The 23,120-nt window shown below is 37.6% G+C and overlaps 1 protein-coding gene across 3 annotated transcripts in view; it reads right to left on the bottom strand.

Annotated features, from left to right (window-relative positions):
* The window catches only part of ascc3 (activating signal cointegrator 1 complex subunit 3), a 251,362-nt gene that overhangs the window by 112,171 nt on the left and 116,071 nt on the right, over positions 1–23,120 (bottom strand). For all 3 annotated transcript variants that reach the window (XM_023330521.1, XM_023330523.1, XM_023330522.1), the window contains exon 11: positions 12,050–12,214. In XM_023330521.1, the coding sequence (XP_023186289.1) occupies positions 12,050–12,214 (165 nt within the window). The remainder of the gene's footprint in view (positions 1–12,049; positions 12,215–23,120) is intronic.

Raw genomic sequence — 23,120 nt, forward strand, 5'->3', positions numbered from 1 at the left:
AAAGAAAAAAAAAAAAAAAAACGGTGCTTGTGTATACTTGTAGAAATTGACAACAAATATGGATTCATAAGTATGCTAGAGGCATTATAGGCCTCTAACATACTTTTATTCTGTGTTTCCTAATGTTTTTCACTGTGTTTTATGACTATGTAAACAATTAATCCCAAGATTTTTGGCATATTCAGGTTTGAAATTAACTTTTCATTACATGCACACTGTGGTAGAAATTTTGTATGGTTCTCTGTGCAAAAAAGGTTGCCATAGTAAATAGTATTTGGAGTCTTGGGTCTAAATGGCCGTTTTGGTCTAATTTTGAATTTACCCTTATATTTTCACCATAAAAACTATTTACCTTACCTTGTTTGGTATCATTATTTTCAGAACATCCTAAACTTTGTGATTTTACAGTGTTTGTTTCATTTTGACAAAATTTATTATCACATTGGAGCAAAAAACACACACAGAAACATGACATCATGCCCGCCACAGGGCGGGCGTCGACCTCAAAAGGTTAAAGTAAGGCGACTTTTTGTAAATTGTGATTTTATCAAGAGGATGATATGCTCAGAGCATACAAATAAGAAGTTGCTGAAGGAACTGTTTTGCATTGACCAGAGAAAATTGATTTTTAGTCCACAGTGTTTTACACGGATGTGTATTGAGGATTGTTTGACTTTGTGCAGAGTTTAGGACAACTGCTAGAAGTTTGTGTGGAACTTGAATTGTTCAATTGTTTTTCCTTTTCAGACTGGATGAAATATTAACATTTCTGAGTGGCTCAGCCATAGTCCTGACATGAATCTGTGGTAAGAGACCTTCATACTTCAAACAGTTGGAGCTCATCACCAAACATAAATAAAGAAAATGACAGAAGAAGCTAGAAAAAAGCTGCTCAGCTCAGCAATTGTATGAAGGGTTTGACTGCTGCCTTATCAATATAGATGTTTGAGATTTTCAGAAATATTAAAAGAATATGAGTTTTGACTGCATTTTTTAATAAACTATAAATAAAGGCAACATTTAAAAGAAATGGAGTGCCACACGATTGCACTATGCCTTTAGAGATGTCTGTTTTATTTCCTGTTAGAAACAAGCATATTGAATGTATTAATGAAAAAACATGTTAAATCTAAATCTGCCAAAGGAATTAACATTTCTGGACTTAACCGTATATGTATGTGAATAAAGGTGATGCAGTGCATCGCTGACTGAACAAAAGCTACACTCTGAAAGTGCTCCATCACTTCCTTCACGCACAATATGTTGGTGCATTAAAAAACTGCATCTGTAACAGGTTCAATCAGTATTCAGTCCTTTGAGAATGAAAGCTGGAGTAAGGGAGCTTTGGGTTAACATGTTTCTTCCTGCAGAAATAATCAGCTTGGTATACTCCAACCTGCACATGGTGAACAATGAATGCACAACAATGAATTCAATTCAAATACATAAAATAAACCACATGCTCCTTCTTAGGAGTGAAGAAGGTTTAACACAAACAAGTGTAAAATATTTAAATTCTACAGCTAAAGCAATCATGTAATAAGCCACTATTGCTTTGGAGAGAACAGACACACATCCATGTTCAGTACAATAAACTTCAGAGTTAACCATACACAATGAATAACATTATTTTCGGGTGTAAACTGCAAGGAAAACCGCCAGCGTAGAAAGCTTCAGTGGTTTAAAAGAGAAATCTACCTTCTGTCAGATGAGTGTGACATGAACAGCTCATAAAAACAAGGCTAAAAGCACTTTCCATGTAAAAAACATGTCAAAAGCATGTGTTCATTGAATAGAGGTTTGGGTTTTATATCTTTAGAAATTATAAGCATTTCCAAGGCTACAAAGCCTCGAAAATGGCTTTTAACTTCAATAAAAAATGTAACATTGTTTTTACAGAAATCTCAATTTTTTTTCTGTTAAAGTAAGTTTTTATTAATAATTGATTGCACATTGTAATGTGTTTTCATTTATTAACTTCTTCAAACACAATTACCACTACTGCTGTGAAAATGCAGCTGTTTACTCTGTTTTCCCTGTTTTTGCTTTCCTGTCACACTGAAATTACTAGGATTTTCTGGTAGAAATAAAACATCATATTTATATCAATTATGGGAAGTCATCACAGTTGTGAAAGACATGCTCTGTTTAAAGCAGTAGCAACACAGGAATAAATTATTTTTTTTAATGTTTTAATCTGACACAAAAAAACTAGAGATGAGAATAACTTTTCAGATGCATTCAGATGCATAATGTAGACTTGGCAAACAGAGAATTTTATAAACGGTTTAGGAACTCTGGCCTACTAAGCTCGTACACCAGCATCCTCAAAGCTACAAATCACAACAACACTGACTCCGTTTCCACTGGAGCTGAAAAGTACGTGACTGACAGGAAATGGTTAACATTGTGAACAAAAACAGGAATTATAATGGTTTTTGAGATAAGTATATCTATTTTAGTCATGCTTAAGATGGTCTACCTTTGATGTGCCATGTGTGAATTATGCTGGTGTTACTGCTACCTATTGTAAAAACCTTGATGTTTCAGCAGGGTTGTTGAAATACAACTTTTACTGGAAACAAAGGAAAATTATCAGTATGCATTACACAGTACAAGCATAATTTGAGCTAACAGCTGCGTTGCTTAGTGCAAGCACTGTGTCAAGCCACAGACACAGTGCTTGCACTAATACAGTATTTGTAGACATATGTTCTAACTACAGATGTCCTGGTCTTATCCTAAATATTGGCTTGTAAAACTACATTGTATCATGGGTGTTTTATTTTGTTGATCTTTCCAGGTCGACTGTACTTAATAATCTAAGAATGTTTCAACTTACCTTTTTTAGGCTTTATATAATGTTATGTTATTCCCTCATCAAGCACATATCTGGAGTGTATGAAAAACAAAGTCCCATCTGACATAATCAAACGTCTTCTCCACGTAGAGTGAGATTTCAGTTTCCAAAGTATTGCCGTGATGGATGGCGGATGCTTTTCCAAATGACGGGTCAATACATTAGCAATATTTTTAGTATCTGTATTTAATGAAGATATTGGGTAGTGTGAACATCCATCCAAATGATCTTTGTTCTGTCCAATTATTGTTTTATGCAATGTTGGAGGCAAAGACTGTGAATGAAAGATTTTTCAAATATTGACTGCAACAGTGGAATTATTTGGGTAAAAAACATGTTATAGAAGTCAGAAGGACAACTGCCAGCATTTCTGACAGGTGTCCTTGAGAGTACTTCCGGCCTGTCCGGAAGTACAGCATGCTGTAAGGGGACATTCCAGACAGTGTACTACTTATGCCCATTTCAATTTCAGCATTAGAAACAGACTTCTCCAAACTAGTCATTAAATCTTATCCTAAGGAAGGAATGTCAAGTCTCTCAGATGTTTTCTATAACTACATCATCATTAGCTGTGGGGGTGATGTATAAAATCTGATGGTATTTTGAAAAACAGCTATTTTTGTCTCGGTTATCCCTACATCTTGTTCCCTGATTATTTCGGATCTCAAATATAGTCTGATTAGCTGCACTCTGTCAGAACTGATGAGGTAACAACTTGCCAGTTTTCTCTCCAAGTTCATTCAAATAGCCACACAGCTTAGAGATAAGGTATTCAGCTTGTTGATATAAGATTGTATTCAGTTTGTAATTATATAGTGAAAGGATCAGGATAATTACTGAATTTAATATATAATTTATTATCTCACCATTGAGGCTGTTGGTGCTGTTCTTTTCTGTTGAGCACAAAGTGACATTTTTGATTCTTTAAATGATGTAGTTAAGTTCATGTAAAAGAGTAACCTGTTGCTACTCACCTTTGTTAACAACTGAGGCTAAACAAGTTTGCTCCAACACTGACTTAGTTTTGTCTTAGAAAAATGAGGGAAATTCACCATATTGTGAATCAACATGAGTGAGTGGATGAGAACTAGAGTGGGTGTCTGCAGAGACGGTGGGCTGCCCGATCTAAGAGCCTCCTGCTGGAAGTGACAGGGAAGATTGGTAAGCCCTTTAATGTGATGCAGAACCTGTCAAAGCATCGTATCAAGATAAGAACTAACCAATCACTGCCGGTAGACTAGGCTTTCACTGCACTTTCACTCTGATGCTCCACATGCATTTTAAGGTCTACCTTATATTCAAGTTTCTTCTCAATCTGGGAAATACTTTTAATATGATTACAGAAATCTCTATTTCAGAAAAAACCACAAAAAAAACCTTACAGAACATGATTTGAAGTCCTTTGTTGTTTCCAAAATAAGATTCCTGAAATTATTTCTATATATCTACTGTATTTTCCGCACTATAAGGCGCACCACATTATAAGGCGAACCTTCAATGAATGGCCTATTTTAAAACTTTTTTCATATATAAGGCGCACCACATTATAAGGCGCATAGAATAGACACTACAGTAGAAGCTGGGGTTACGTTATGCATCCATTAGATGGAACTGCGCTAAAGGGAATGTCAACAAAATAGTCAGATAGGTCAGTCAAACTTTATTAATAGATTACAAACCAGCGTTCTGAAAACTCCGTTCATTCCCAAAATGAACAGCTGTTGCTTCCTCCACTTCCGCACCATTAATTCGTTCATGTTAAATTCTCTCGCTGCTGCTCTATTCCCATGTTCTACAGCGTGACTGATCGCCTTGAGCTTAAACTCTGCGTTGTAAGCGTGTCTCTCAATAGGAGCCATTTTGGGGTCTTTACACAAAACCCAGCGTGCACCGCGCGCTTCTTCTTCTACCGGGGAAAATGAAGTCGGCGGCTGCTTTTCCCCCATTTCTTCTTCTACGGGGGAAAATGAAGTCGGCGGCTGCTTTCCCCCATTTCTTCTTCTACGGGGGAAAATGAAATCAGCGGCTGCTTTCCCCAGTTTCTTCTTCTACGGGGGAAAATGAAGTCGGCGGCTGCTTACCGTAGTTGCGAGACCTGTTGTGTCAAATTATCTTTGCCCTTTTTTAATTGTAAACTTGGTATTTGTGAAGAAAATCTACTCTTTTTTTAAACTCTATTTCAGTGTCAGATAAGGTAGAAACAAGTCTTTAAGTGACTAAACATCTTGTTGAAACAGGACATGAGCCAGAGTCTGTTATAACTGGCTAATATTGCTGTATTTCACACCAATTTCAGAATGAAGAAATGGCTAAATAATAGACACTGAAAAAGAAAGACAACAGCTAAGCAGTACTCAAGGTTAGAATTAGAGGGAAATTAATTGTAAAATGCAGAACAAAATTTGTTGGACTGAATTTCACCAATTTCAGGGTGGTAGAGATCAAAACTCTTTTAGCAGAACACCAATATGATACCTGGCTCCATTCTAAAACATTTGCATAACAAGGGAGCAAGTTTCATTCAGTTTACAGGGATTTACATATTAATATGTCTGAGGAAGTGAACTTGTGGGTTGGTAGCAGCCTCAGTAATTCCCTCAGCACAATCAATTACAGGAGTCTATGAGGTGTTTCAATAATAGGATAGAAAGATGGAAGCGGTGGGGGCGGGTCTATGAGACGTCCTGTTCATATTCAGCTTCTTCTTCAGTTAGAAAGTGGAGGATTTTACACAAAGAACTGAAATATGCAACCTCTGTGGCTTTTGATATTACTTACAATATAAGTGATATTGTATATCATCTACATAATATATACAATAAGTGAAAAGAATGTGGACATCTTGTAACTAAAGGCAAGAAACTGATGCCTTAACACAAAAAGCATTTAAAAGCAAATGTATTCCATTTCATTATCAGTGTAGTGCTTTTTATTGTTAGAAACAAAAAAAATATTTACTATTGCCACAATCCCTCTCCCGTTCCCCAAAACAAGTGTGTGTGCCTCACTGTTGCCAGGCCTGGAGTTAGGGCACGATGGCGAGTGCCTGGTGGCCGGGCTTTTACCTGTGGAAAAGCCCAGCCGGGCACAGCCTGAAGAGGAGACATGGGTCCCCCTTCTAATGAGCTCACCACCTGTGAGAGGGGCCAAAGGGGTCGGGGGGGGGGGGGGGGGGGGGGGCGTGGTTGGGAGCAATGGCCCCCCCGATCTGAACTCAAGTTCTGTTCTGTTGTTGGACTTCTGTGCTCATCATGGATTGTCCATAATGAACACCATGTTTAGGCATAAGGGTGTCCATATGTGCACTAGGCACCAGGACACCTTAGGCCACGGTCTGATGATCAACTTTGTTGTCGTTTCTGCGGCCACATGTCTTGGACACTTGGGTATAAGAGAGGTGAGGAGCTATCCACTGACCACTACCTGGTGGTGAGTTGGCTCCGGTGGTGGGGAAGGATGCCGGTCAGATCTGGCAGGCCCAAACGTGTTGTGAGGGTCTGCTGGGAACGTCTGGCAGAGTCTCCCGTGAGACTGAGCTTTAATTCCCATCTCTGGCAGAACTTTGAACACATTCCGGCAGGGGTGGAAGTAAAAAATTTTCTCCACCAGCCATAGTGGTTGGTAGAGAAAATGTTTTACTGGCCACTCAGCCATTTCACGTGCCTCCCCCTGGAGGCTGGGGGAAGGGAAGGCTGGGCCTCCCTTCTTAGGCTGCTACCCCCACAACCCGACCCCGGATAAAGTAGAAGAATGAATGGATGGATGGATGGATGGATATGCTTTTACACAGAACTCTGTGAACAAAAAGCTTCTTTAGCAATGACCTTTTGTTGATTTCCCTCCTTTTGGAGACTCTTTTGGAGATCTGTCCAGTCAGCAGTCTTATTAATCCAGAATGAGAAACCATGTATAAACTCGGGAAGCCTTTCACTGTAAAAACACCAAATGTTAGCAAGTATTTTTCTCTAGTTTCAAGTGAAAATTTCAAAGTACACTTGAAAAACTCACTTACAAGTAATTGTCCAGAAGGATTGATAGGTATTTTTCCTTTCGAACCTGTTTTAAATTAATAATTTCTTAATATTGATGAAAAAGTACTAGTTGTTCAGGAGGGAGGAGGTATGGGTCGGTTTCTAAGCTAGCTGTTTCAGGCTTCTGTAAATACTGCCGTCTATGAGCCCCAACCAGGTGTGCTACCTTCACAGACAAATTAGCTTGATTCCAGCAAGTAGAAACCATGAATAAACTGACAAAAACAAGTTGGAAAAACAACTTTAGCCACTCAGTTCAATAATCCTAATTCTCACTTCCGATCTACATCATGGTGCTTTGAATGATTAAGTGATGTAGTTGCAAAGGGTCAATAGCAGGGTATCCCCTTTGTCATGAATGCTGTTTTAACCTAAACAATGTGATATTATCTGGAAGTCATCTGGCTAAAGGCTCAAGGCTTCGTGCTGATGTCTAAGCGTCAAATAAATGCAAATCAGTCTGATTAAAATAACAATGCGAATGTGTGTGTGTGTTGATAATTATAGGATAAAAAAGATCAGTCATAGCATCCTCAGTAACATGCTTAACTCCCCCTTAGTACCTGCAGAAAAAAATTAACTGGTCACGCATCATGCTGGTTTTATATTATTTTATTATTATTTTTCCGGTTAAACGATGCATCAAACCATATCAAATGTTTTGTCCACTTAGTCAGCCAGAGTTAAAGTGCGCGGCCACGCGGAGTTTCTCTCATCAAACTTCCATATCGAGTTTGATTGGTCACAAACTCTACCAACCAAAATAGTTTCTGTGTCCTCTTATTATAACCTCAACAGACACGAAATGGAAGAGCTACTAAAGCCTCATTAGCAGCATTGAATTAAATCTTCCGTTTGTTGTCCATCTTTGCGCAGTGCAGTGAATTTAACTCATCACGCAGGGCCGGTCCAAGGCTGTATGAGGCCTTGAGCAGAATTTGAATTAGGGGCCCCTTTTGTTGCTAAAAACATCAGCACCTCTAAAAGCGTCTGTGTTAAATTTAGTGAAATATGGGAGAGGGGGACTAATTTAATTGGTGAACCTAAAACGCAATAAGTTATAATCACATTTTACTCATTTCTGTGAACAAACAAAGCTCAAACTCAAATATTAAACTCAGCATCAGATTGTAGCTATGGTAACAATTAACAATTTAACTATGAATATTGTTCTTTGAACTTTTACAAAGTAAACTAGCCAGCTCCGTAAAATCCTCCATATAAATGTTAAACAATTAAAAATCTTTTAATTTATTTATGCTTAAACAATTACCATATTTTCCGCACTATAAGGCACATGTAAAAACCTTCAATTTTCTCAAAAGACGAGAGTGCGCCTTAAAATCCGGTGCGCCTTATATATGGACTAACATTGAGCCACAACAGGTCTCGCAACTACGGTAAGCAGCCACCGACTTCATTTTCCCCCGTAAATGAAGTCGGCGGCTTCATTTACGGGGGAAGCCGCCGACTTCAGCGCGCGGTGCACGCTGGGTTTTTGTAAAGACACCAAAATGGCTCCTATTAAGAGACACGCTTACGACGCAGAGTTTAAGCTCAAGGCGATCAGTGACGCTGTAGAACACAGGAATAGAGCAGCAGCGAGAGGATTTAACATGAACGAATCAATGGTTATAGTGGAAGTGGATATATATTGTGATTGCACTAACGTTTGATTTACCGTAACAGTATCAGACTGTTTTTTACGTGTTTATTAAATCAAGGAAAAGTTCCCATCCACTATATGTTATACCTTGCTGTTGTTAAAAGACAAACTGTGTCACGAAAATACCACGTCACTTACTTTACCTCGGGGAAATTAACAAAACAGCGGTTTATTCATTTTGGGAATGAACAGAGTTTTCAGAACGCTGGTTTGTAATCTATTAATAACGTTTGACTGACCTATCTGACTATTTTGTTGACATTCCCTTTAGCACAGCTCCATCTAATGGATGCATAACGTATCCTCAGCCTCTACTGTAGTGTCTATTCTATGCGTCTTATAATGTGGTGCGCCTTATATATGAAAAAAGTCTTAAAATAGGCCATTCATTGCAGGTGCGCCTTATAATGTGGTGCGCCTTATAGAAATACGGTGTAAACAAATGTTACATTTATGTATCTGTGTTCTGTGTTAGAATATTAGCATTTATGGTCCCCTGAAGTCCTGGGGGCCTTATGAAGTCGCTGACTTAATTTGGATTAAACAGAAGTGCAAATAATTGATATTCATTTTAATTGTATTTTTTGATTTGTTGTTTTTAAGACTAGTTGTGGGTTTAAATAGCGTTTCACTGGCGATGTTTTCTGTAACATATAATTACCCAGTAATATTTTTACATTTCCTGTCAACTTAAAATCTTTTATACAAAACCCCAGTGGACTGCCTTGGTGGCTCGACTACCAGGCTTGGCAAGTTTACTGGGGGAAACCCTGTAATTCCAGTAAAAAGTGTATGGGAGCGGTGCTTTGGCAGTTTCAGTGTTTTGTTAATTTACACAAAGACCAGAAATGTGTAATTCTGAATTTATATGTAATACATCATACTTTAAAGATGTGCATGCTACTGTGATGATAAGCGTCTAGTCAGACAGCATTTTACTTTGCTTCTGCATGACATTGCAAAGGATTACAGACAGAATAGAATATTGTGTTCAGCATGGACACATCCTCAACATGTCACATTGTGAAAATGAGTGGAAGAGCAACATAATTGTCTTTGATAATGAAGTGACTCATTTAGCCCGTGTTCCCTTAATAATGTGGGAGATAATAAAAGCAGTAGAGCTTCAAATGATTTCAAATCTTCAGTCAAGCTGACTGAAGATGTTGTTTAGGGTTAACATGTACAGATTGTTTATTAAATGAAAAACAATGGTGTTTCATGCTGAAAATGTGCAATATTTTTGCAAAAAAAAAAAACCCAAAAAACAATTCCGATGCTTGAAACTTCTGAAGTGCAGTAGAGCCTGAAGAGGTGTTAAGGTGTATAAAGAACCCACTCAGTCCTTCTTCAGTAATATCAGTTAAACAACCTGATAAATGGGCTGTGAACCAAGTAAACAGCAGTCACATGTACAGCCCAGTTTTCAATTACCTTGCAGTTAACCTTACCACAAAGGTCTTGGTAGCTGCTCAGCTCAGCAGCCCATCCCTGTCCCTCTGTTTCAATTCTCTTCCTCACACTGCTCTGTCTTAACATCAGCATACAACTGTTCTACACACATTTCTTCCATACCTGACACATGGAAGAAATATGTACTATACTTCTACAAAGCAAAGTACAATTCTTTATTTTAATGAACTACATGTCAACCTTGTGCCTTTAAGCTCTTTCCCCATACATTAATGATTACTTGCTTCTTGATTTTACCTGTCTTCAGGGTTTTTCACCAATACTGCTGAATCTATGGTAATGAGATACTGCTGTTACTCATGGTTTACAGGCCAGGTGAGGGAGACAATAACAATCAATTATTGAAGTTACTAATAAGTGAAATGACAGTAATACATAGTCATATTTGACCTCTCATTGTGATGTAATTGACTCTGGATGAAGTTCTGTAAGCTTCTGTGATTTTAATCAATTTATTATAGAAAAAAACCCAGTAAATTTTACAATGTATCTTACAGACTGTACTGTCATCTTAATATGTTTGCCAATTTCAAACCTACACAAGCTCCCTGGTGTTCAGTGCAATTTTTCAAAAGGGTTTCATAAACCGGATGCAGGGTGAGTCATGTCATTCAGTGCCAAGGACAGAAATAGAGGACTTTGTACATGGAAAAAATTGTAGGATCAAAATGTAATTCAAAGAACATGATGCATGATTTAATCAGTGATTGTCTATGCATTCCAAAATTATCAACCACAAGCTCTGTTCCCTTTCTCTACTTTACACCCACAGACTGACATGTGACAGCAGTTCATCAAGATGTGATATTGGACTACACAACGTGCACCAGCCGTCAGCCTGGCTAAATTTGCATGATGACTATACTCCAGCATAAACACATGCCAGTCATCATCGTGAGAAATCATTACATTTTTTAAGCAAGGTGCCAGTAGGTTGGGATTGATGCTGTCAATGATAAGAGGCGCATGTCTGTCTAATATATCACAGCAGTCTCATAGCAAAACATAAACGAATAATAAAAATAATCTGATACATACACAAGCAAATGATTCTGTTTCTCATTACCATGTAAGTGATTGGGCTAGACAGAAATTAAGTTAATATCATCTTATCTATTTTCAACTGTAATTGCAATTTGTTATATGGCAATTCAAGAGCATCCATATTACTTCTCTTTTCTCATTTCCTCAGGTAAGCTTTCACTCAAATGAGACAACTGTAGTGGGAGAGACGAGCAGAGCTGGTTTCATTTAGTAGCAGTAAGGAGACAGTAAAAATCCGACTGCAAAACATTAGCAGCGCTTCAGTATTACTGCAGATTCATAGCACTGGGAAGTGGCAAGTAAAGCTTTGTTTATACTAGTAAAAGAGCAATAAATAATCTCAAGAGCAGATTGTTCACACAGAGTGAAGGTACAGCATGGTTTGGATGTTGTACCAAAAGTGGTTCTCATTCTTAAAGTTGGTTGATGAAATTGACATCATCATTTTGTTCTCAGGCTCATGTCCACCCTATCTTGTCACAACCCCCTGGTGAACGTTTTGCCCTATGCTGCATGTAAAACTATTGTGTGAATTTTGAGTGTGCGTTTGTTGATGCGGAAAACAGCCTCATTTACTCAAATTCCAGAAGGCACTTTTCCGCCACAGAGTAGGATGGGTAGTTTGAGGAGCAATTGGTTGTGAGAAATTCTGCACTGTTATACCAAAGCACTGAACTCAACCTGCTTGGCTCTGGTCCAATGTGGCGAGTGAACATCACAATGACAACTTATGTTTTTGGTTTTTTTGGCTTCTGGTAACAAGGAGAAAAAAATTTGATGTTAACCCCTTCAAATTTATTTCAATTAAAGCAGGCGGCATATTTCATAAAAATACATATGCATAATTGTGATTAAAACGCAAGGAACTTATTGCAAGAATTTCTAAAAAGCAAAAAAAAAGTTTTTGTGCGTAAAGTGACAATGTTGAATACAATACATCAGATACATGAGTCACGCAGCATAGCAGGAACTGACCTGTCTGATAGTTCTTGCCACCAGGCTCTCTAGTACTGGTCCACGATCTTCATGTAGAAGATGAACTTCATCGAGGATCAGGAGACGCACAATTTGAGAGAGAGCCACGTCTCCAACACTTTTCCTTGTCACAACATCCCATTTCTCTGGAGTTGTCACCAACATCTAAAACAAGGGTGAACACATATGTGACTGTTCAAACACTACATTTAGGAAGAAATCAAGACTGGAAACAAAGCAATCTATTCATAGCAGTAGGCAAGACGATGGTAAACTGCAGACACTAAGACCCGGTCAGATCACCTTTTTATCCTGTGACTGATACATAGTTATCTACCGTACAACTCGGTCTCGACACCAATATCATGGTAGGTAGTCACAAACCCATGACTAGTTTGAACTGTAAGGCCTAATTCTGTAAGGTTACAGAGTGAATGTGATACAGTAAACAGCAGAAAAAAAAATAGAACAGTAAAGGGCTGCTGGAGCTCTCAGAGTGAAGGCATCATCTTTTTTTCCAGTGTACCAGTTAGATCAGAAAAAGATCAGTATAGTCTGATTCCTTTATTGACATTCTGAGTGTAGCACTTTAAAACACTGAATTTTGACAATGGGCAAAGCCATTGCCATAACAGGCTTCCAGGCTTTCCTTTGCCATAGGACAAAGCTATGGGTCAAGGTTTCATGTCTCTGGTGGTACTGTAATTTGAAACGCACTCAGATAGACTGAATCAAAAAAATCCAATATCAGTTTCTAAATCCCTTCCTAAATTTTAGACAGATAGTAATAAATGCTTGACTAATTCACCTTTGTGTTCGACCAAATTCCAGATACAATTGAAACCAGATATTTGCACACAATACATAAAAAGACACATTTTTCCCCACTGTCTGAAGTTAAATCAAACTAAAGTTTTCTTGTTTTAGGTCAGGTAGCATTACCAAAATTATTTCTATTTGCCGAGTGCCAGAAAACTTAGCAATTTTCTTTTAGAGATCGTTTTGAAGTTTTCCATGAATTCACAACTTAACATACCTTTACATGCTTTTGATGATCTATGATCTATTCAACAGAACAGATCAGCACATTCTCTTGCTACTTTATATGTATAGCTAGATGATGGAATGGGTGCCAGCTCAATAATGTGGTCTAAAAATAATAATGGTTTTTAGCTATACAGTATCCTTGTGTCCTGAAAATGCTTTCAAATAATAAAAATAATAACCCCAGCATTGCCACTATTTAGTTTAGAAATTGCATTGTCCATCCCTGGGCCTCCTCCCAGTGGGATGTACCTGGAACACCTCACCAGGGAGGCGTCCAGGAGGCATCCTAACCAAATGCCCAAGCCACCTCAACTGGCTCCTCTTGACGTGGAGCAGCAGTGGCTCTACTCTGAGACTCTTCCGGATGATCGAGCTTCTCACCCTATTTCTACGGGAGAGCCCAGACACCCTACGTAGAAAACCTATTTAGGCCGCTTGTATCCATGACCTCGTTAGCTAGAGGTACGTAGGACCTGTCTGGTGACCCAACCAGGGGCATGAAGCCCCTTACAGCATAACTCCTACACTGTAAAGGAGTGTAGGAGTTATGCTGTAAAAACTACATCATGAAAATACAGTACGGTGGCTGGGCTTTGAAAATACAGATCTTTACTGTGATCTGAAATGCGTATGGAAATTATATGGGACGAGGTTGGACCACTGGATAATGTGCGAAAATGTACAACTGTACTGTAAATTTTTAATGTATAGTTGCATAGTGGTCAACAATGACTTTCACTGGGATATTTACCGGCTGGAGGCGAACGTTCACAGGCTAGAGGGCAGGGCCAACAATGACTTTCACTGGGTAAGTATTTTTTTAAAAACATTATGTTGCAGTTTTGTGTTTGTTTGTGTAAGAAAATATATTTTATGTGGTTATATTGAGCTACTCTCGTTCGTTTGCTAAAGCTAACTTTGGTTATTTCTCAGCTGGCATTATGTGCAACATAATTGTTTTTAGTTCAGTTCACCTAGAATATGCAGATGGCTATATTCTGGTCTTTTTGTGGAAGTTGTTTGAGGGTACAATGCCTCAATTGTTGTTTTTTTTTTATTTTCTCGCACATAGGACTGTCAACATTAACGCATTAGCGCACGCGATTAACCTGAACATTTTGAGGCAATAATATTACATAACACAGATCAATCAAACCATCTATTTTGACATCAAAGCCTCTCTCCCGCGGAGGATTATCTAGTTCACAGCAGAACGTCACACATGGGGAGCTACGAACAGCGAAATACTTTTTCCGTGACAGCAGACAGCAACAAGAGTTGAACAGTTTCAACTTTCTTGTGTTGGGTCTTTAGCCAACGTTGTGCACATCTAGTATGCTAGCCCGCAATTTCATGTGCACAAATTAAACAGGTCTTCGCTGGCTGGATGAGGACAATAGAGTGTTGCGGTGCCTCATCACAGGAAATGAATGTAGAGGAACATTTCTAAACCAACGTTTAAAACAAACTGACTTACTATAAACCTTCCTGAATATAAAAACCTGAAAAACTAAGAATCTTCAGACATGGTTGGTTTGAGAGAACAAAACATTTTTCAGAATGTGCATGTTTGATATGGGCATCATGTTGCCCTTGGAGGTATCATAAAAGGGTGGGGCATCCAAGAACTAGAAAATAAAATAGATCTAATACAATAGATCTTATCTATCAGTTGGCTCCTGAACAAGTTTGGTACCACTTGTATGCATGTGTGCATGTGTAGTGGTGTAAATTTCTTTTAAGTTACTGTTGAGTATGGGAGATTACAAATGCAAGATAATTCCTTGGATTTTAATTTGTTGGAGTGCAGCAAGAGGGGTTTGCACAGCTGTCTGCATATTCATATTTCAAGATTACAAAGTTAGGCATAGTGATTAATTGTGATTAATCAGTCAATGCCAGATTCTGCTGTGGGTGGGCAACTGCTCATGCAGACATCTTATGAGGGTGACAAGACCAACCCCTCACCGCCCCAGATACTCAAGGGACCCCAGTCCCCTAGTGTATTATAGGCCTGGTGGCCTGCCTTGCTTTTCTAGCCTCGCCACCAGGCTAAGCATTTCTTATGTTTTTAGGAAAATAATTTAAAAAAATAAAAAACCCGCAATTTTTTAATTTTATTTTTTTAAGTCAGATTGCAAGCGTCTCTATTGCTCTGAGCGTTTCACTGGTGGAACAGATTTATTCCTAAATTCTTAAAAGATATGTTTATAGAAGATAGGTTTATAGTTTATGCATTTAAAGCCGGACCAATCACATCGTTGGTGCCTCTGCGCGTTGCCTCGTGTGCTGCAGCAGCTGGATGTCTTAAGTTTACCTCAGCACGGATCGCGCACGCCTCCTTTCACTCAAACTGGACACAGGCTGCTGACCTGTATGGATATTTACATCAACCCATCATGCTGGTTTTATATTACTCTATTATTAGTAGTAGTATTATTTTTCCTGTTAAACAATGTATCAAACCATATCAAATGCTTTGTCCACTTAGTCAGCCAAAGAAAATGTGTGTTAATGTTAATGTGTTTCCTGTCTACTTAACATCTTTTAATACAAAAACACGGTGGGCCGCCTCGGCACCCTAACCACTGGACTTAGCAAGTTTTCTGGGGGAAACCCTGTACACCAATTGTCTGGGTGTCACTGTAACTTCCATCCTTCTGTCCATAGACTAATTTATGGAAGACATAGTTCGATATTGCCATCTCACTGTATCTGCCATCCTTAGGTTCACAGATAGAGGCACAGAAGGCGTCTCTGTCTGCAAACATAGTTAATGGATAGAGACAGAGGAATGTATCTGTCTATGGAAATGTCTCTCTGTACCTGAGTATTAAGCTAAAATTAAAACTAATATCACTGAACATTGTTATTTTTCAGGAAACAGCATCAAGGGCACAAGCGGGTCCAGCAGCGTCTTTTGTCACCTAGAGTATTTTTTCATAGGTGAGAACTATTTTAATAATGCCTTTACAAAACATATTTGGTAGTTCACAGGCATCTAATCTAAAAATGTAATATGTACTTAAAAAACAAAAGGGTAATATTAAATAGTCTCCCATGCTATAACCCCTTATAGTCCATACATACATAGTCTTGTACATCTATTAATAAATATTTATATCTCGTAGAGTATTTCTGGATAGATGCAAACTACATCTCGTTGCTTGTACTTGTGACAGTGCAATGACAATAAAGTTGAATTCTATTCTATTCTATTCTATCTGCTTTTAGGCGATTCATAGGCCTCAATCCAGAAAGCGGAAAAAAGTTGCAAATGGAAAAGTGACATCAAAACCAACAGGACGACTTATGCAAAACATTAGAACAACAGTGAACCCATGTGTCTCCATTCTCCTCCTTCATGGGCTACTAGTGAAACTTTTAAAATGGTAAAATTATAAATTTATAATCAGTTCTCTTACTCTATCTCTCTGCCTTTCTTTCTCTGACATTTCTGTGTCTGTACAGACATTTCTGTCTGTCTCTCTGGATCTTTCCTGTCTTTCTAATAGACAGACAGGAGGACAGCTACAATAAAAGGTCAGAGAGGCCTGTCCACTAAATCTTTCCTTTTCATCCTGTCTGTCTTTAACTGACACAAATGCAGTTTAATGTGCTGTTTATCTCATGTATTACAACATGTTTTTCTTTCTTTATCTTCTAGCAAAGCTTTGATGATTTCTGGAGATGTTCAGGGCTGAGACAAACTCAGAAGTCATCCATGTTGGTTTTGTTTGGCTGTTCACTAAGTCTTAAACTTGCCTAACGGTTTAAGATTTACTGTTGGGGTTCCAATAACGTTTTTAAAAATATGTAACTTCAATATTTGACATTGCTGGATCCCTTCCTTCTTTCAAAGGAACAAAACGACAGACATTTAGAATTTTGACTGTACGTTTTACATGAAAAGCTGGTGAAACATTGTTTTTATGACTTTGACATGCAGTTTGCTTGGAAACTTTGAAGTTTGTGCACTTTTGATTTAGTAAAGATTATTTAATTCATTGTATTCAATGTAATATTACCATGAGGGTAAATGTATCAGTTATGTTTTTAGATCAGAGTATTTTTCACTTTGGTTGCAATACTTTGACTTCTATGTAACAAGCAAAAGTTGCTTTTGTAAAATAACATATTTTGTTTTGTTTCAATTTGTCAGACTTAAATTGACAATAAAATAAAGCAATTTAAAAATATATATGTATATTTTTTATTAGAAAAATAAAACATTTTTTGTTTGGTAAATTGAGGGTTTGGTAAATTAAGTTGCAAATTCACATTAAACTTTTAAAAGCTAGCAAAGTATGCAATTTCATGAACTACTGTAAAATGACAACTTTTTGTAATTCTACTACAGGACTACTGTAATTTTATTATGATAAAAATGTGATGAAATCACAGTAACCATGTTATATAATTACTGTGCTATTTAAAAAAAATTACAACACTAATCAAAGTACTGTACTTTGTACTTACTGTATCAACGTACAGTAAGATAGGAATAAAAATTACAGTAAAACTGCAATAAAATCATAGTAAAACTAATAAAATTACAGTAAACCTGCAATAAAATTACAGTAAAACTGTAATAAAATTATAGTAAGGCTACTGTAAAAAAAAATACATTTAGGTCACTGTAAAGTTACTGTGATTTCTTTACCGTACAATTTACAGTAACTGGCTGGCAACCCTGTTGTCAGTCAGTTACTGTAAATTCTACAGTGACTGTAGCAATGTAGGAAAAAAACATTGCTTCAATTTTTCAGTTACTCAATCTAAAAAACTGGATTCATACCCTTCATATTTACCTACAATCACTGCAACTCAGAAGTACACAAAGCGCCATTAAGAACAACACTAACAAGACAAAGAACCATACAATAACAGATCAATACAGTGGCAGCCTATGATTCATCCCATGGTGAAGTGATCAGATCATGCTCTGTTTGTGTGAGGCAATGAACAGTCGGCATGTCTCCTTTGTTTTGGCATCCTTCACAGACTAATTATATTCAACAGGATCAACACATCTATACCAAATGTCAACAGACGTTCTCTCAGCAAATTGCTAAGTGCATATAATTCTGATGCAGTTTTATTCTCTTCTTAAAAAAATACTACAATGCATAATTAATCATGTGTGAACTGTTTGGCAAGTTGTTTGTGGATCTGTGAATCCTATTAAAATCACCCTATGAAAACAGTTCATTAAATCCCCTCCAGTTTGAATATAAATCAATGTATTCAGCCATTAGAGACTGGCGTGCTCACAAAAAAGGAAGCGCCTGCTCCTAATTGGAGCTATTGGTTGATCTAAACGGAGGCTCCAGCAAATGCAACTACAGCCAAAGTGCTTCTTTTAATTGCTTTTTAAATACACACAAGAATGAACAAAGTTGACTAATGCTATTTACTTTCATCAACTGATGGCAAGAAGAAATAAATCAATCCACTAAATCTACTCGTACTAAAGGTTTCGCAGAACATGATTCACATTTAATTTAAGTAACTGCTGCACAGAAAAAAATGTGATAGCTTAATCACAGAAATGCTTCATGTACATGAAGGGATGCCAATATTAACCTGAAAGAGCTGATGAAAAATGAAGGCATTACTAAAATAAGCACAGCAGCATAATGAAAGCTTGCTTATGTTGAGAGAAAGAGTGGATAAATGTCAAAGGGTTTACAAATCTGGGAAATGTTTGAAATAAACTCATGCCAAAACATTTTAAATTGAGTTCTTAATTATGAGCCTGTTAATGCTCATTTCATGAAAACACACATAAATGTCAACCTATACAGATTTGCGTCGTTTGAACACATTGTTCCATCTTGCTTTATGTGAACTGAAATAAAAATTTGTCTTCTGGATACAGTATTTAAATGACTAATATAGTTTATTTATATAGTACCAATTCACAACCAATGTTGTCTTGACGCACTTTATAAAAAAGTCATTTCAATTCAATCACACATTGATCCAAGTTATCAAGTGTACATTACATTTGGTTAATTAAATCAATTTAAGAAGTTCCTATCTAAGGAACAAATAGCTGTGGAACCTCGTGAAAAAAAGTGACATGTTTGCAAGTGCTGGTATTTTAAGTGTTAATCAGACTTTGAACACATTATTCAAGCAGATTTATTAACTTTCTCATAATAAATCATAGTAAATTAGCCATTACTATGACTAATTTGTTGTCACAATAAAAGTAAATCCCAGATTTGTTTTTTATACTAAGATACAGAAGGAACTCCTCTGAAGTGACATTAAATCCATGATTGTCTTCTGGATTTAATTGTATTGGGTAATGGGTCAGAAGTGAAACCCAGGTCTCTCTCTCTCAAAAGGCCCACTCCAGATCCAGGATCTAGGTTTGTTCTGAAGTCTCCTCTCAATGGAACATTCCTGGCAAACATTCAAGGCATCCATGCCACAGGATTACAACCCCTTTGCATATTCTTTTAGTGGTTCCATAATCCTTCGGGTGATGGAACTATCCATGCTGAATTACACTTGACCTACTGTCAGGAACACCACAATTGGAATTGGGGACAAAGGGCAGACCCTGGCAGAGTCCAAGTTGCTCATCAAACAGGCTTGATTTCATGTCAAATATAGTAGCACACCTTTTGCTTTGTTTGCATTAGGTCATAGTTGGTAAAGAATCCGCAGAGGAATCACTGTGGCAACTTTAAATTTGATAGGTACAGATAACAGAAACATAGATCAAGAAAACATTTAATATTGAACTCAATTTTTTAAAACAAAAATTAGAAGTCAGCTGAGAACATTCTCAATATATTTTCCAAACAAAAGATTTTTTAAAAATTCTAAGTTTTAAGTATTTTGAACACGGTGCTGGCTTCAGGCTGGATCTGATTTATTGCCTGTCATCACCATATTTTGTTGTGGCTGACATGGAGAACAAGCTATGCGAGACATTTTTTCTCTGGCAGGTGTATAGATGGATGAATCTTTGCTCATTGTTAATTCGACACCAGACATGTTCAGAATATGGAAAACACCAGTGACACTTCCTGCAGCATTTATTCAGAATTTTGTTACATGTACATACACAATAAGGATATTTAGGTCTGGTGCTTATCTAGACAATTTACATACTCATTAATAACATTATTTTATTTAGAATAGAATGAAATATATTTTATTGATCCCCAAAGAGAAGTTGTGTATTTGTTGACTACTTAGGTGCCAATTACTAAGTACAAATAAGGAATATAAAAAATATTATATATATATTTTACTCGCTTCCGGTGAGAATTGTAGTCATCCAAGGCTGCCCTTTGTCACTGATTCTGATCATTGCTTTCATGATCAGAATTTCTAGGCGCAGCCAAGGTGTGGAGGAGATCTGGGGCCTCATGCATAAAAGAGTGCGCAATTTTCATGCTAAAACTTGGCGTACGGAGAAATTTAGAAAAGTGCGGCGCACAAAAAAATTCGGACGTATAAAGCCATGCACACGCACTTGGCCACGCACCTTTCCTTTAAAAATCCTAATTTGCAGGAAATAGAGCGCAGCTGCTGGTCCGCCCTGTTGCCACCCATGAATACATATGAAAATTAATATAAATACCCAGAAGTCTGCCAAAACATGAAACCATAACCATGGCAACATCCTTGTTTGTAGCAGTATAAGTATTTATAATAATTATTATTATTATTATATATTTCATTTAAAAGGTGCTTTCAGGGCACATAAGGTCACCTCACAAAAATAAAAATACATTTAAAAGAAAAAAAAAATCCAAATTTAAAAAGAGAAAATGGCGCGTTCAGCTTTGATTTAAAGACAGCATGTCAGAGTCCTATGAGTGGGGAATGTGGACGTTTATTTTAAGTAGTTGAATCATGTGCATAAGTTGTATATTTACAGAATAGAAATGCTTTCTTCTAGAAAGGCGGATTCACAAAGCGAGCCTGGCTTGATTGAAGGCAGTTGCACCGGTACCGCACTGTTCCTTCTTTACGTTTTACTCAAGCTCCAGGATAATCAGTCTGGGTAATCTAAACACTAATAAATCATCAACATTTCCCAGCAGATCAATATGATCTCTGATCAATCGCGCCCTCTGAATCTTTCCATTTGCGATGTTCTCCATCAGAGCCAAAGTGCTTCACAATTACATGGCTCACATTTATCTACTGATATACTGTGATTATCTACACACCATGATCACCTTAAAAACAGTCAAACCTGTCTGGAGTTAATCTGCTGATCCAACCCTGTTTTCTAGTCAGAATGAAATTACCCTATAGATGCATTTCATGCGCACAGAACAATGCGTTACATCTTTATGAGAAAAACTGAGGAAAGTACTGATTACATTCAAGTGAGGTTTTCACATCCTTTTTTTATTTTATTTATTTTGTGTGAGTGTTAGCTTATTGTCTGAGGACAAATGCGGTTCAGTTTCATCATTTACGCTTAAACAATAAAATATTAAAATCCTGAAAAAAAACATCGGGTTTGATGCTTCTTGGTCTAAATAACAATGAATGTAGTCAAGTTTCAGGGGATTTAGGTGAGTTTTGATGTTTTGTAGTCTGGTATTGTTCACAGAAAAAGTTTGCGTGGCTGCAATACATTTTCACACAAGGGAAAAAGTGTGCTTATATTTACACAGACTTTGACGCAAAGTTAATTTTTATACAAAAAAATATGGCGCCACACATTTTTTGTGCGTGTGCACGCTTTATAAACGAGGCCCCTGCTCTGGTGGCCTTAGGATCGCATCTCCGTTTTTTGCAGATGATGTTGTCCCATTGGCTTCATGGGGTCATGTTCTACAGCTTTCACTAGAGCAGTTCGCAGCCCAGTGTGAAGCGGCCAAGATGAGGATCAGTGCCTCCAAATCCGAGGCTATGGGCTTGAGCCAGAAAAGGGTAGAGCGCCTTCTCCAGGTCGTGGGGTATGTCCTGCCCCAGTTTAAGTATCTCAGGATCTTGTTCACGAATGGGGAAAAAAATGGAACGGCAGATCGACAGACGGATTGACGCAGCGTCTGCAGGGAAGTGCTACAAATTAATAATTTCGTGCTATGCTCCACAGCAAAGGGAAAAACCGTTGAAGTGCAACTCAAAACCACGTCTTTCTCACTCTTGGCCAGGCTACACACAGACTTGTTGCCATAGCAACTGACAACAACGACCCTAAAAAAAACACTGGCATACAGTATTTCCCACACAAAGAGCAGAACATTCAGTCTGTTGCAGTAGTATAGTTTTAGGCTTAATGTTTATTTTGTGATTATTAATAAGTGATTGCTGTGGTACAAGGAGAAAACTATAAATATAAGGAACTTTACTGTATGTCTGTCTCGCTGTTACTGTATCTTACTCTGCAGTTGGAGACACAATGTGTGGTATCATGAGCGCCCCCTGCCATGAGGCAAGAGAACTGTTTGCCTCACCTCGAATCTGTTCTCTGCCGTTTATGATCGCTCCGCAGAACACGAAACATGTCACACACAGTTGGTCACAAAAAACACTGTACATTATATACATAAGCTAAATTATGGAAGATCAGTTCATATGATAAATGTTTTTTTAACCATTTTATTGGCGACGTACAGACAGGAGGAACATGCTCCCATGGAATGGCAGCCACCGCAGTTAGAGAGAGGTTGCGCAATCCCAGGTGAGGCTCAGCTTCCTGCTGCCTCACCAGTTGCGCTTTCGAGCATTCGAATGGGAAATTGAGAAAATTCAGCGATTTTGAAGAAAAAAATAATCAAAATTGGTTAAGCTAAATAAAAAATAAATACTTTACAGTACAAACCACATGGTGAACATAGTAATATAAATTATTTTATTATTATATTTTTCCATTATGACAGGTGCCTCACTTGCCTCATCTGACAGCACGTTACTGATATATATATCATAGGTTGCGTTAACGGAATATTTTCGGTATTTGACTGGTTGTTTTTTGAAACGACAGGAAAATTTGAAGCCCGTCGGTCAATTTGACAGGTTATAATTAACACCCTTG

The sequence above is a fragment of the Xiphophorus maculatus genome, chromosome 3, assembly GCF_002775205.1.
Source record: "Xiphophorus maculatus strain JP 163 A chromosome 3, X_maculatus-5.0-male, whole genome shotgun sequence".
NCBI lineage: Eukaryota > Metazoa > Chordata > Actinopteri > Cyprinodontiformes > Poeciliidae > Xiphophorus > Xiphophorus maculatus.